We start from the raw sequence: 16,828 nt of genomic DNA, 5'->3' as shown, positions 1-16,828 counted from the left end.
TCAAAAAACAATGTGAGGGGACTGTCTTAAAACAACTAAAGCTAAACAGCTAAAACAAAGCATGCTGTCAGCACACAAACGAAAAGCTCTAGTGCATAAAATGTCAGAACTAAAAAAAAAAAATTCTCATTACAGAAAAAAAAAATTAAAGAAAAATTATAAATCCGACCTATCCCTACTTGCTGAGTGCTTTTGTAGGAACCTTTTACAGATGGCAACTCAACATATGCCAACAGAGAGAAAATAGGACATAGAGAGAGAAAGGGGAAGAGAGAACTGTCTGAGAACATGAGGACTTGAGGATCCGTGCTGCAGGGTAGTGGCTAATTTTACACCCCCCAAAAATAAACATCAGGGTGAATGTCGTTGCTGATGGACTTTTACAGTGTTGGTAGCTACTGTATGTCATCTCATGTAACCAAACATTACAGTAGAAGAGCCTACGGATGAAATTGAGGATGAAAGAAAGCTGACAGAATTACTTCTGTAGCTCAGCTGGTAGAGCATGTTGCTTGCAACACAAAGGTCATTAGTTCGATTACCAGTGAACACACAAACTGATAACTCACTGCTCAAAGTGTCATGAATCCCCCCCCAGTTCAGCACCAGTCCTTTACACCTCAGAATAATAATAATAAAAAAAAAGGCTCTTGATATAGGTGTGAAAAGCTGAAGAAAAGTGTGAGGGTAGTGGGTGGGTTGAGGGACAGGATGGGTTCAAGCACAACAAATCCCTTTCCCAACACACTCACCATAGAGATAGCTAAACATCAACATGTGAGTGGAGACAAAAACAGAAGTGTGTTTGCACTTCGTTGTACATCATTCATGGGAGAAAAATTTGAATGTCAAGAGTGAAGATGCTAAAACAGTTTGCAAATCAAAGATTTGCCAGTTATGGACCTCACCATGGTGTTTTGTGAAAAAGTCCACTCACATATCTGTTCTGTCAGTGCTGTTGAATTTGCACCGGAAACACTGTCATGTTCATTCTGTGAGTGATTGAATTCTCTGCGGTTATGCAATCTCATGCATAATGTGGCGAAACACTCAGAATCTAATGATGTGGCCATGTTCTCTCAAACACATCTCGCATTTTACGCATATACCTCACATCTTTTAAAGTTGATTCAACTTTAGTTTTTAAACCAGAAAAACTAATATATATATATATATATATATATATATATATATATATATATAACACACTCACCTAAAGGATTATTAGGAAAACCATACTAATACGGTGTTTGACCCACTTTCACCTTCAGAACTGCCTTAATTCTACGTGGCATTGATTCAACAAGGTGCTGAAAGCATTCTTTAGAAATGTTGGCCCATATTGATAGGCTAGCATCTTGCAGTTGATGGAGATTTGTGGGATGCACATCCAGGGCACGAAGCTCCCGTTCCACCACATCCCAAAGATGCTCTATTGGGTTGCGATCTGGTGACTGTGGGGGCCATTTTAGTACAGTGAACTAATTGTCATGTTCAAGAAACCAATTTGAAATGATTCGAGCTTTGTGACATGGTGCATTATCCTGCTGGAAGTAGCCATCAGAGGATGGGTACATGGTGGCCATAAAGGGATGGACATGGTCAGAAAAAATGCTCAGGTAGGCCGTGGCATTTAAACGATGCCCAATTGGCACTAAGGGGCCTAAAGTGTGCCAAGAAAACATCCCCCACACCATTACACCACCACCAGCAGCCAGCCTGCACAGTGGTAACAAGGCATGATGGATCCATGTTCTCATTCTGTTTACGCCAAATTCTGACTCTACCATCTGAATGTCTCAACAGAATTCGAGACTCATCAGACCAGGCAAATTTTTCCAGTCTTCAACTGTCCAATTTTGGTGAGCTCTTGCAAATTGTAGCCTCTTTTTCCTATTTGTAGTGGAGATGAGTGGTACCCGGTGGGGTCTTCTGCTGTTGTAGCCCATCCGCCTCAAGGTTGTGCGTGTTGTGGCTTCACAAATGCTTTGCTGCATACCTCAGTTGTAACGAGTGGTTATTTCAGGCAAAGTTGCTCTTCTATCAGCTTGAATCAGTCAAGCATACTGGATGTTTTTCCCTTTTCACACCATTCTTTGTAAACCCTAGAAATGGTTGTGCGTGAAAATCCCAGTAACTGAGCAGATTGTGAAATACTCAGACCGGCCCGTCTGGCACCAACAACCATGCCACGCTCAATTGGTTAAATCACCTTTCTTTCCCATTCTGACATTCAGTTTGGAGTTCAGGAGATTGTCTTGACCAGGACCACACCCCTAAATGCACTGAAGCAACTGCCATGTGATTGGTTGATTAGATAATTGCATTAATGAGAAATTGAACAGGTGTTCCTAATAATCCTTTAGGTGAGTGTAATATATATATATATATAAAAATAATCCAAATAATCGCAATATGACTTTGTCCAAATCGTGTAGCCCTAATGCAAAGCAAACAAAGCGAGATGCTCCAAAAGCATCCATCTGACACAGGGGTACATTGATGCATCCTTTGAAAAGACCATATAATAAATCTCAGACTGAGTAACAAATTCAATTGCAAAATGGATCCGAATTATATATTTATTTTAATGAATATATTTTATTTGTAATTATTTAAATATATCTATTTATAATTATTTCATAATTATACGTATATTGAATTATTGTTATTTGAGGGGCTCTTAGCAAATATATACGTGATAAATTCTATAAATTATCAGCATAGCACGTAATTACAGCATTCCATTTCCTAATGGAGTGGTGGTGGCGTAGTGGGCTAAAGCACTCAGAAGGTCGCTGGTTCGATCCCCACGGCCACCACCATCGTGTCCTTGAGCAATGCACTTAACTCCATGTTTCTCCGGGGGGATTGTCCCTGTAATAAGTGCACTATAAGTCGCTTTGGACAAAAGCGTCTGCCAAATGCATAAATGTAATTAATTAGATTAAAAAATTTAATTGATTGACAGCCCTAAAAAAATTATTTCCGCTTTAGTATTATTGATTGCAAATGAGTATTGATTAGTATTAGTGAGTGCTATCACTCACTAATACCCTTGGTCCTGACCCTTTAATACATAAATGCAAATGTAGAAACTGACTGATTTCAATAAAATGTCAGCATTCAATAAGGATTGTTGCCTGTCATGAAGTTAGTAAGTATTGCACAACTACAATTAAACGGTCAACCTTCTTAAAATGACCAAGAATTCCATTAGTGTACATGCAGTCTTTAAAACCCCAAAAGCTCAGGAATATGAACCCAGAGCACTGTGCCAAGCTGATCTTTTGTAGCACAAGTAGCACAGGATCCATGTGCAGGAAGCGGAGAGAAGGCAATGGGGCCACACAATGCAATTTCCACCTAGTGGGATTTCACCAAGGTAGACATGTATGGGCATACATAGGCTTGGGAATCGGTTCCAGGTTCCGGTTTGGAACCGGTTCCAAACTTTCCGATCCATCGGAATCGTACACGTCCACACGTTAACGATTCCACTAACGATTCCTAATGTTCCGTTCCATCCATTCCCGCGTCGCGGCATGACGTCGGTCACAGTATGCGACTGGATCCATTCCCGCGTCGCGGCATGACGTTACAGTATGCGACTGGATTTTTAAATCCCCCAAAAGCGCGATGGCTACGAGACGTAAACGATCGAGAGTGTGGCTTATTTTTACAAAAAAAGACGATCAGCAACATTCAGAGTGTAATCTTTGCAAAGCGGTTCTCGCTTGTAAGGGGGAGCACAACAAATATGCTCAAACACTTAAATAACATACATGGCATTAAATACCAGGAGTGCACTATATTTGACAGCCTGCGCTCCACAAACAATGGTAGGTAGGCTTATAAGTTATGTCAAAACATTAATTCTAGATAAGTAACCAATGATCTTTTCTAACTAAATAGTCAAATTATGTGCAAATATTCGCTCGTTTAATTCATTGTAGATGGTGACAGTGACAGACAGCCTGGTGAGAGTAGCGAGAGAGAGACCCCTTTCACGCTAGCTGCTCAGGGAGCCAAGACGACAGAGGAAAGGGTGAACGAATGTCATCGCAAGGTTGTGAGGTTCGTTGTGAAAGGTTTGCACCCTTTCATGACAGTAGAGCAGGTTGAATTTCGGTAGGTGGGAGAAATGCTTACAATATTGTTATCAAGTAGTCTGTACGGGTGACCAGTACGTCCTGAAAAAAATAAAATAAATAAATAAATAAAAAAATATCGGACAGCCCCGACCCCGAGAGCCAATGTTCCGACTTCCGAATTCGTCCAAATTGTCCCGAAAATGATAGAACTAGAGCAGCAGTCCTTTTTCACCCAAAAGCGGCATGCTGAACAAAACACGCCGGTTTTCTCCGTATGCAATGTTAAACAAGCCTTGAAACACACAGCCGACTAAGTGTGATTACAATACAAAGCTTTGTTTTAGAAATGTTTACTTTTTTTTTTAGAAATTTCAATGCATTCAACTTCTGTATTGATATTGCACACTTGGTTTTCATTCTCTAAAACCACATTAAATTAGACATTCAAAGCCAACAACTCTCAAAGCCACCCTGTAAGTGTACAGCAAATGGTACAGGAATCGATATTGGAATCGATAAGGAATCGCATCGATAAGCAGACTCGACAATGGCATCGATATCGATAATTTCTTAACGATGCCCATCCCTAGGCATACACATTCACACAGGACAAAAAAATGTAATAAAAAAAAAATTATGATGGGTCAGACAGAGGATATAGACGGCCTGTCTGCACTTGTCTACACCCAGCATAGGGGGAAGAGCGAGAGAGAGAGAAAAGAGGGTGGGAGGGTCTTGGTATGTAGCACTGGACAGTACTTGTTAGGGTACAAACACAACCATCACTATGTAAGGGGCTTTTGAGAGCCATGCAAAAAGCTGAGATCCCTGACCCCCACCTGTCCCTGGCTATATTAGTCACGCTCCCACTATGGAAGAGATAAATATAGGCCCAGGCAAAAAGCCTTATGAGTTCAGGCCTGATAGAGATTCAGAGAAATGGATGGAATTCTTGCACTTTACGAGATTAAAAAATTGGTCCCATGCCACCAACACACATACATACATTATAGGTATAAATAGACAAAAAGACAAAGCAAGAGATGGAGAGGTTAAATCAAACACTAGAGCAAAATCTTGAAGCAGCAGGCCTAGTTTTTAAAATTAAACAAGACAGCGAGGCACTATTCTGGTTTAGATAGTCCTGCATTCTGAGTGGTCCACACGGGTGCCCAATTACAGTCATGCTAACTATATATGGAGGAAGAGAAAAGGGATTCTGGTTGAAGGACAATCCAGCAAAATGTATAAAATGTGAATGAGTCCATTAAAATAACGAAATATTAAATAGATACTTCTGGTAAACATTGTATAATCTGATGCACCAAGATGTTTTCAAATGAAGCAAGTGTTTAGGCACAAAATAGGCTTTCAAACTCTTAATATTTGAACATTTGTAACAATGGGTAAATTAATTTAGCTAGTTACTTTTTTATATTTTTGCGATTTAAATACAATTTAAACCACTGGATTGAACAAATTAAATACTTTCAAGCAGTAAACATTGTTAGAAGCGGTCAATGGATTTGTTTAAAAATAGCTTTTCACGCCAAGTTAATTTTATGTTAGAAAATATTTGATCTAACATACTTAACAGTTCGCGCTCAAAACAAATATTAATTTATTTTGCATTATCTCAGCTTTACACTGATGTTTCAACACCATCTTAAAAGTGCTGCTTAGAGGAAGCGATTTCACTAAAGCAAAAGATGTTATGGTATATCAGAATTCTTTTTGACAATACAAACCCTTAAGCCAATCAAGTTGTCATATCTGACTTTACATGGAATTAGTCAGCCAAGACACGCGCTTTCAAGTATGTCACTGGGTGTATAAAGCAACGGCAGGTAAAGCAATTCTGTTTCGCACTTCAAGTTTTAACAAAATACTTCTTTCAAGTAGCTCACAACTGCAAATTCCCAGGTTAATCATTAGATTGTGCTGACAAACACAAAGTCTATTCTTAGTTTATCTGTTTGCCTTGGGGCAGTGTATGAAGAATAAAAGGAGATTTGTTACAATATCAGCATTGGGTGCTACCTTATCTATATCCATCAGGTATATTTTGCCCATCAGGTATCTTTTACCCTATCAGATTTTATATATATATATATATATATATATATATATATATATATATATATATATATATATACACACACACACACACACACACACACACACACACAGATGGAAGTCTACATATTAGCTTGTTTAAGGTGCGAATGTACAAGAAAGAGATTAACGATCTAAAAGAATTTGCGAAAATAGAACTTCACTGCGGTGATAAAGTATTTTTTATTAACACATTTGAAGTCTAGCAGGGTAAATAACCTCAATGCTGATTCCTCTGCATAGGGAAGAAAATGGATGATGCTGTAACAGTATTGACTGATGTCAGGTGAATGCTTAGTCAGTATGAAGAGTCGCAAATCATAGTACTACACACTGAAACATAAAAGAAAGCAACTGACTGGAATTTAGGCCTGACTCTAAAGATTTCACAAACTTCTGGTGGTACAGCAACTGGATTTGGAACACACCGTTCAATTTGCTGTTTCATGCTGACTGGGGTCTTTGAGACATGCAAAGCCTGTGGTCGAAACAAGGTACCCATGGCTTATGCAAACATGAATGAAAATCTAATTCAAATCAAATTTAAATGTTTGACATATGAGATGCGCAGTGGATCATGCTGACTTTAAGTTTGTATTGAGATACACCATTCATAACTCATGGTGGCATGATTTGTTCTTCCATAGAAGACAATGATACAAATGATCAAGCAGCTCTTTTCCATACGGTGACTGTAAGTTTACATGGACACCAAAAAGAATGTGGCATTCCCGTTTACATGCACTGTATAAGCGCTGCACTCTTTTCTCCAGTAAACATGCGGCTCGGTCAGTAAGCAGCTTTCTCCACAGCAATGTAATTTCCCCATGACGCTTGTGTAAATAACAAACATGGGATCTGAGGAAGACTTCAATATTTTATTCCCCATTGCTTTGCTTCCAGATATTCCAGAGTTGTTGCTGGATTGTAACATTAACTTTGCATCGCAACCTACAGTGGAATTGTGCTGCAATAGTACGGTTTCCCCTCTTACCTAAAATTCTGGGATTCCTCCAGTGTACTTCAACGCATATACGCAAACATGAGAGACTGTCGATATTTTACATTGGCGTGTATAAATTTATATAGTTTACAGTGTATTTGCTTCCCCCACTGTACGTCCAGAAATGTGGAATTCTTTATAGACTTGTTGTTGGGCTCAATCCTATGATGTTTGTTATCCGGTCTGTTCACGCACTACTCAGAAACCTGTAAGAATGCCATAATGCATTTACATGGCCACATTAAGCCACATTCAACATGAGAAATCTGGGTGTGAGCCACTTTCTCTTAATCCCTTCTATGCCGTAAGAATATCGGCATTCTCGTTTACAGGACATTTTAGAATGCCACTCACTGGAATAAATGTTTTTCTTAAGTGCATGTAAACAAGGTGACTGAATGTTGAGCAGTGGCTGACAGTCTTTACAGGCATATGACAGCTTTGCGTGAGAATCAGACCTAAATTTAACAACTTTCATTTTGGGTGAACTAGCCCTTTAACTCTTTCCCCGCCAAACACGGAATTTTCCGTGTTTTATGAAAAAACGCTTCCCCGCCAAACACGGAATTTTCCGGGTTTCCGTGTTTTAGGTGTTATACGGTAAGGAAGACCCCTCCGCATGCTTAGAAAGAGTACGCAACTCTTTGATCAAAGAAACAGACTGCGATCGTCTTAAACATGAAGAAGTGGAGTATTGAGAAGCTCAAAATATCAGACATAAACATGCCTTTTTATCAGCTTTTTGTCTGAAATGTTGTTTTTTGACAAAACCGACCTCTGTTCAAGTCGCAATAAAAAAAGAACAAATGAAGATAAAATAAAATCGTTTTTTGGAAGAAAATATTCTGCGGGCCATTAAAGTTTAGCGAAAATCGTCAAAAACCCTAGCAGTGGCTGGCAACTTTTTTTTAATAACGCTGGCGGGGAAAGAGTTAAGGGGCTGTTCATACCAGATGTGTTATATTTTGTGTTTGGAGCCACCTGTCTTTTTATTGAATTTAATAGGCTAAACGTCACATTATCCATTAAAAACATATATGCAAGTGAAAACAATGGAGACCGAAAAAAGAAACCATGCTTCCTTAATGAATCGTGAATTCAGCGCTTTAAGGAAAAAGTGAAAACAACATTTATATTTTGGTGAACTGTCACTTTAAGACCCTTTACAATAAAATAAACCATTATTATTAAGCTGAAACTCAGAAGAGAAAAACAGAACCACACAGATCATTTCAGGAGTAAGGATCTGCATATATCAATGTATGCAAAAGTTAATACATGTTGTAATATCAGAAATTAAAGAAAAACAGCCCAGTTCAAGTTGGCATTTCGGGCAGGCAAGTTTATCTGAAAATGACTTTTCATGGTTAAACATGCGGCAAGGTTAGGGTCAAACTCTAGTCAAAACAGTTTCGTGAATCACTTTCTGTGATCTTTCATAACGCATTGATACGTATTTAAGGCTTGAGAAACGTCCACATCTGATGATACATTTTTCGCTGTGTATTTTCCCTTTAAAAACTTTTAAGCATATTAGTACTGTTATAAAAAACAAATCGCACTAATAAAAGTATACATAGGGGGAGAAACGGTCTAATAGTTGAAAATAAGACGACTTTGCTCATAAATACTGTGATTAATCCACATCATTATGAGATAAACACTTACAGCTGGTTGATCTGGTTTTGAGAGGCGACGGCGTTGTCAGAGAAGTACGGCATGATTTTTGCCCCGCAGCAGGAGCAGAATCCCCGGGCGGAGGAGCTCTCCGTTACCGCCACACTCTCTAGGGTCATGACAGAGGACTCGAGACGGACACTGGCCGGATATCCTGAGCAAGACCACTCACCTCTCAACAGACATCATTTTCCCCATAAAGAAATAAAGTCCAACCCTGAAGCAATAAACGAAGGGCGACGCTTACAACCTCAAGTGACTTGGTGCACAAAACCGGGAGTGAAATGAGTCCAGTTGACTAAAAATAATTCTAAAACGAATATACTCCGTCCATAACGCCTTGAAAAGACATAATTGCGTACCAGTTAGAAACTTATAAAACAAAACTAACAAAAAGTTAACGCTTTATATAAAACATAAAGTAAATAAACATAAAACAACAGCTGATAAAATCATAATTCACATGTGTATTTGCTCTTGCATGGGCCAGTGTTCCACTCCTTACACACACAAGCACTAAAGTGCTGTGCGGCGCACTAATCCTTAAACTGCGGGAAGGAGGAGCCGCTGACATGTGCTTCGGGAAGGGCTCCACCCAGGGCTCTTCAAACAAACGGCACTTTAGACTCCCGCGCAACGACACAGCAGCTCGGAACACGATCTCACCTCTAAGATCACGAGTCTGGAGTGCACTTCAGTGCATCCTTCTGATCAGACCACGGGCAGTCTAGAGGCTCTATGAATAGCCGAGGTTTAAAAAGAACACCTGAACAGGGGAAAAATAAATTTAGCAAGCCTGGTATAAACAACCAACCAGCTGCTGGCATGTTTGTTGGTGAATCTAACGAAAGCATCTCCCATTTCATGTCAACCATTAGAGGAAAATTATAATGCACTATGAAAATTAATGAAACAAATTCTAAAATGATGTATACTTTACAATTTAAATATCTTATTATTTTTTGGTAATAAAAATAAAATGTGCCTTAATTCTCTACTATATATATATATATATATATATATATATATATATATATATATATATATATATCCTCATTTGAATTTTCAGGTGATACATGTCCCGGAAATGTTCATGACAGGTTGTGTTAGATTCGCCCTGATGTTCTTTGAAGACTATCTTTAGAACTGTTGTAATCAAAGGCAATGGTCAATTGAGATCTGAGTGAGACTTCACAGAGAGGAGTCAGACTGGGGATATGGCTTTAAACAGGGGAAAATACAATTGTCTTTCAGTCTTCAGTTTTAGTCGATGGGCTGTCTTATGTGAGCACACCAAACAGAACGATCCCTTTGTTGTAACACAATGTGGGAAAGACACATAAAAAAAGGCTTTCAAGCATAAATGTCAAACATCATATGGACTCAAATGTTTTCAAATATATAATAAGATTTCACTGCAAAGCCACAAACAGAGTATGTGAGGGGACCATAGACACAGGAGGACGTTGGCCATTGCTATATATAAAAAAAACTAATGATCATCCTTATGCAAATTTAAGCGAATGACTTGGCCTGCCACCCATATTTATTGACAACAAGGAACTAAATACATCACCCTTACTGACTCACTAAAAGGAAAAGTTAATTCTCTGAAATCCACATATTTGGCCTGTTGTACAATTCAGTCTACTTGCTACTATGTCAAAGGCATTGACATGATCTTTGGGAAAAGCTTGTTTAAAAAGGCCTAACACAACAAACACCAAGTACATCTATAATCAAAATATCTGGTTGAGACCTTACGCAGGAAAATTAGTCATATTGTCCTGTCATATGTATAAAAAACAAAACAAAACAAAAAACACTTTAGAAGAGAGGACTTTAGAGATTTAATATAAGGTCATATGTACAGTAAACACACACCATTTCAATTCATATAGTCCTCTGAAGTCTTAAAGGGAGAGTTTACCAAATTAGCCTTCATTGCATCTTATTTCATATATTGAAAATTAATAGCGACTGATGCGGTCAGTCCTTGGTATTCCTCCTATCATCTCCATTTGTGTTCCACATAAGAAAGAAAGTCATAAAGATTTTAAATGACATGAAGGTGAGTAAACGATGACAGAATTTGTAGTTCTTAGGCTGACGTCACCAAGCCCTCTTATTTTGAAAACCACTAAAACCACAAAACCAAATTTCTGAAAAACATGAAAAAATTACTTGGGACATGGGTATGCGTAGTGGCTGCGTTTCATTGAATGGCGCTGCTCTGTTTACACACACACATTCACGGCTATTTTTAGCCTTCACACATTACACAACATTTGAGCACTACTCACGAACAACATCTCAGATGTAGATGCTCAATAGTTCAGTTCACTTATAATATACATTTAGACACCGGAGGATATATATATCTATATAACCACATTATAGCAATGACGAGGTGGTTACTCCATGTGACTCCACCATCCCTAGCAACCTGGCCAATTTGGTTGCTTAGGAGACCCGGCTGGAGTCACTCAGCAAGCCCTGGTATTCGAACTAGGGGTGGTAGCCAGCTGTCTTTACAACTGAGCTACCCAGGCCCCCATCATCAGTATTTGTTTACAATTTATAACAATATATATGTTGAATTTATTCCAAAAAATTACTTTGAGAATTAAAACTGAAATGATGTCTTACAACTAAATTGAACAAAAAAAAAAAATAAATAAAAAAAAAAAATAAAAAAAAAAAGATCTGAATCCTTTAAAGTCCAGATGCAAGATGGAAAAAAAAGAAGAAAAAATTAAAAAGGCAAAAATAAAACACTGGTTTCTTTTCTACTGATGACTTGGAGACTGGAATTACTGTTAATTTTGCTGTTACATTATCCAGTATACTAGTTAATAATAAAGTGTTTCTTAATAAGCTATACATGTATATTGAAATAATGTGTAGTTACAGGTTTGTGTTTCTTTTACATATTAAAGAATACTCCCAATAATGGGAGTTCCACACAATAATGTAAAGATATTCTAAACTGATTATGCAAAATACATCACTGGTATCGGATCGGTATCGGCCGACACTGAGATTTCCGGTATCGGAAGAGAAAAAGTGGTATCGGAGAATCCCTAATTTCTGCAAAACAATCAGCACCATCCAGAATTAACACATTGCTAAGCACTGCCCCCCTTGGTTACAGTTGCCCCAATCTGAAAAGCTCTGCAGAACTTCCCATTGGAATTGCTGTCAACGGAGAGATTTTTGGCAAAATATTCTCATAAACTGAATGGATAATATTCTCAAGTGAGCTGAAATCAAGCGTGACATTGTAAGGCATATTTATCAGATGTTTTTTGTAACAGAAATCATTAAATTACACAGTAATTTGGTTGAAAACTGTGGAGACGGAATCAGAATAAAGAAAAACAATTATCACTGTCATTTGAAAAGAGAAAAGCATCATTTGATAGCGATTACACACCGGATTAAAGTAAGTGAACAGACAGTGAACTCTTTATTTACTAATCACCTTTATTAAGACCTGAAACAATACATTAATTAATGTTTAGTTATTAGCTTTGATTTACCTCGGAGTAAATGTAGGTGTCCTCGCTGATGTTATTTATGTTCATTTGGGAATGAGGGCTATGATAGTTCCATCCATAGTTTGCTCTTCTCAGCAATTATTAAAAAGAAAGAAAAAAAACTGTATCTAGGGCAGTTTTTCAGTTAATTCGAATTTGCGTTTTGACACGATTTTCTTTTTTTTTTTTTTTAATCGAGAATTTTGATTTTCCAAAATATATTGCAAATGCTAAAGTTAGATATGTAACAAATCAACCAAAGTCTGAACAAGAAAGAGAAAAAGAATAGTGCTCGTCTCAGTGCCACTCTCGATCTGATCAGCTGGACGTGTGTGGCGTGCTCAAAATGAACATGACAGGTTAACAACACAGAGACTGATATAAAAGACAGCGGTGATATTCCCATTACAATTGTACATAGTGTGATTGTAGCTCAGCTTCATCCATGATGCAGGTATACACTGGCTTAAGACCATAAGTGGCCTCAGTGTGCACATTTTGATGAACGGTCTCCTTTCTTTTCACTCATAAAAAAAATCTTTAGTTACATGACAGTTATGGGCACTTCATTTCAAAACATGGAGAGGCTATATATGGGAGAATCAAACATCCGCCACTCCTTTTGCCATGATGATTCAGACAGATTACTAATTATCACTTTGTTCTGTGATGTGTTTCTAGTGAACTAAATTGAATTGTAATTATAAATTATTTCATATTGCCGCAAGGGTTTATGAACATATACACAAACTGTTTTATATACAATGAGTACTTTCTAGATAAACTTGATAATTTATAGATATTGAACTTTCTAGATAGACTTGGTTTAGATAAAATTAATATCTACACTGGCAAATAATTATTTAGCAGTTTTTTATTCTATAATTTTAACATTTATTTTACATTTACACTGTTGTAGCACTTGTAAAATTTCTTGCACACCTTTCCTATAACAAAAAGAACTTGGATTTTTCTAACCAGGTTGCCTTGCATTCTAATAAATAACATGCCATTTTATTAAAAATCGAATCGTGAATCGTCCATAAGTTTGATAAAAATTTAGATTAATTATTTTTGCTATATCGCCCAGCCCTGCGTATCCACTCTGGATACCACGTCACTATTACAAGTGACCCGGCAACAAAGTGTTTTACATTTCTTTAGATAATTTAGATAAAATCCCGCTTAAAACTGCTCAAACACACATTACACTCGTAGACTCTCTTTGGAAAATAGCAAACACGCGGAGTAATGGCGGCCCGGCAACAGTTGCTAAGACAGGATTGTTCAGAAGCGCTTTTAAGGCGGGACTTAGCAATGGGTCAATTGCAAAAACTGAGACCACATCCATACTAATCAATTTTTGTCTGAGAACTCAGTTTTCAGTTCCCTGACGTTATCATTATCTAAATAATGCTACAATGGAGAGCATTTTCTCAACGCTCCATTATTGGTGGAGGAAAACACTGTTCCATTGTGGATTAAAGGGCATAAACGTAACAAAATCAATGCGTTTTCAAATAAAAACATATTAGTGTGGATTTGACGTCCCTTCTAATATTCGATTACACATTGTGTCATGTACAGTATACTTGACAGATGAAGACAGTAGCTTGACTTGCAAAAACCCGCTGTAGCTTGATTATAACAGTGCATGTAAACGTGTTTACACTTATCAGGGAATTCAAACTACATACACTCAAAAAACGAAATATAGATTTTTGAATGTTGTTCAGTTTACTTAATTAAAATGAACCTAAGCAACACAATTCTAGAACATTTAGTCTTGATTTCATTAAGTTATATCCAATTAAATTTGTAAAACTGAAGTTTACTTAATCAATTTGAGTTAGGACTACCTTTTTGTAGCTTTGATGAAACTGGGCAAGATATTTTAACTTCCCAGCATGCTATGCATATGTTTAATGTTGTTGGCATTTAAAATGATTGTTTGTTAGGCTGGAGTTTTGGAGTTACCATTGTGGTGAAGATTGATGCTTGGTCTTAGGCTGAGGATGGACACTCACTTTCGTTGAAGTTTAAATTTAGTGCAGCTCTATAAGCAGTTAATATCAAAACTGACATTACACTCGTCGACTCTCTTTGGAAAATAGCAAACACGCGGAAAATAGTTCACTGTCGTTACACTACTAACCTGGCATATACTAATGGTTAATACAATTTATTTAGCTGGACCAACTTTAGACAGTTATTTAGATCTTATCTAGTTGGTCTGAAAAATGAATTTAAGTTAGCACAAATACAAAAAATCAGTTCAAACCAATTCTTTTTTTGTTGGAAAATGTCAATTTAATTCCGTGGAAAAGTTTCTCAGTTTCAGAAGTTCAGTGAACTTTTTTTGTTTTGTTTTGTGTACTGTATACTTTAAGTTGTCTCTACACATTAAGCTGGGATGTGAAAAAATATTTAAACATTCGAAAATTACAAACTGTGACTCTGCACACATCCGTCTCCTTAAGTTACAAAACATCACATGCTGTGTTCCACTCCATTCCTTCTCCTGACAACACAGAACAATTTAAACACCTCCAGCCTGTTAGCACACAAGGTTGTGTAAGCTACTTTGTGTTTATATCTTCCCAATAAAATCTTTTGACTCCCTTGGCAGGAAATTGGAGATGTTGCTGTTGTCATGTCATGTTTACAGAATCATTAGTCCCTTTGGTGCAACATCTTTGTTGCCCTCTTGCATGCAATGTCCAGGAAAAGTCACCAATGTGTCCAAGATTAGGGATACTCCCTTGATTACCCCCATTTCATGACCACAGTGTTTTTAAGGGCCAGCTGTTTCCTATACTCAAAGCTGGGAATGTGATACCAATTCCTCACTACATCATTATATATGGTGAGCCACATGGGATATATCTGTGAAGAATGTGGATTTATTAAGTGGCCATGGAACATGGCCTAGAAAGCACAGAAAATAGTAATAAACAATGATTATGTGCAAACATCTGATTAATAGTGTTTATATTTCTTCGTGGTGCAGAAGAACCTGCTCAGCCACACTGCTGAGCACATCACCTTAATTTCTCTGAAATTTCCATACAATGCGGGATCTATTTTTCTCATTCTGTTTCCTTGTGCATGCATTTCCTGCTTTCTCTCTTAAACCACCCCCATCTCCAGCTTCAACACTAATTTGAGCTGTTGGAATGAGGCCAAAGCACAAAGCAAATGCATTGCAGACGAGCTAAAACCAAATAGTCTCATAAAAATTTAATTAATGCACTGCAGGTCTGCTATGACTTAATAGTTCAATAAAAACACAATAAACGCAAATATTGATGATAATGGTAGTGCAAGTGCATACCACAATCTTTGACAGACAGATTCTGAAATATTTTTAACAGCTGCGGCTTTTGTTGTCACTCTTTAGCTGGCTGAATAAAACTGGTTATGTCTTATTTCAGTTTTGTTGTAACCGTTTATATGCATTAACTGCTTCTTTCTCTAAACAAATGTGGTTTTACAAGCACAGTGCTTGCAGTCCAAGTCCATTTTAAAATGCCTCCAAGACATAGCCCACATTTTGTAGCCTGTGTGTCATTTTATTTGAAAGTTTCTAAAGTGTTACCCATTTTATGATGTATTACAAGTGCCAGACAAATGTTCTTGTGATGCACAGGACAGCAAATATACTCTATTAAATAGTGTACTATGACAGCATTTGCAGACTAATGCATTTCATAGAGTACCCATTGATATTATATGTTAGTAAGTAGTCATACTCTGCCAGATACACATATATTTAAGCCAAGTGTTACATAAATGAGGTTCAAATTATTGCATGGGGGGAGCCTATGGTAAAAGTCAAATGAAAACACACATGCAACACTCTCATAGGAAAGGATCGCAAGGAAATTACTTCATACTGGCCATAGAATTACCTAACATGCCACGTAATTGAAGACATGTGTTTAACGCAATTCAAAGTGCCAAGTTTTGAGGTGCCTTGTAAGCTTACCTGAAGGTTTTAACTTTTTGTCTTGGATACAGCAAAAACAAAGCCTGATGTCATGCAAGTCCCTCCCAGGCAATTCTAACTCGGCGACGAGAAGCCAAATGGCATTTCATAACTAAGCTTAAATAGTCAAGTGGTTTTTATTGTCGTTTCAACCATATACAGTTAGTACAGTACACAGCAAAACGAGACAACATTCCTCCAGGACCATGGTGCTACATAAAAACAACAAAGGACCAACATAGGACCACATGAGACTACACAACGAAATAAAATACCTATATAAACTACCTATATATACCTATATAAAGTGCACGTGCAAACATGTGCAAAAAGTACAGGACAGTACAACAAATTACTGACAATGAACAGGACAATAGACAGTGCAGCGCCGACCAGTACTCAGTAGTGCAAA

General features: G+C 37.5%; 1 protein-coding gene across 4 annotated transcripts in view; it reads right to left on the bottom strand.

Moving 5' to 3' along the window:
* The window catches only part of ssh2a (slingshot protein phosphatase 2a), a 45,929-nt gene that overhangs the window by 19,867 nt on the left and 9,234 nt on the right, over positions 1-16,828 (bottom strand). For 2 of the 4 annotated variants that reach the window (XM_052106610.1, XM_052106611.1), the window contains exon 1: positions 8,881-9,387. The exons of the other annotated variants lie outside the window; for them this stretch is intronic. In XM_052106610.1, coding sequence (XP_051962570.1) covers positions 8,881-9,008 — 128 coding nt within the window. In that variant the 5' untranslated portion in view covers positions 9,009-9,387. Of the gene's footprint in view, positions 1-8,880; positions 9,388-16,828 lie in introns of those variants that run through there. 4 annotated transcript variants of the gene reach the window in all.

The sequence above is a fragment of the Xyrauchen texanus genome, chromosome 36 (assembly GCF_025860055.1).
Source record: "Xyrauchen texanus isolate HMW12.3.18 chromosome 36, RBS_HiC_50CHRs, whole genome shotgun sequence".
Classification (NCBI taxonomy): Eukaryota; Metazoa; Chordata; class Actinopteri; order Cypriniformes; family Catostomidae; genus Xyrauchen; species Xyrauchen texanus.
Note: the sequence above shows the minus strand (reverse complement) of the source record. Positions and strands in the feature narration are given on the sequence as shown.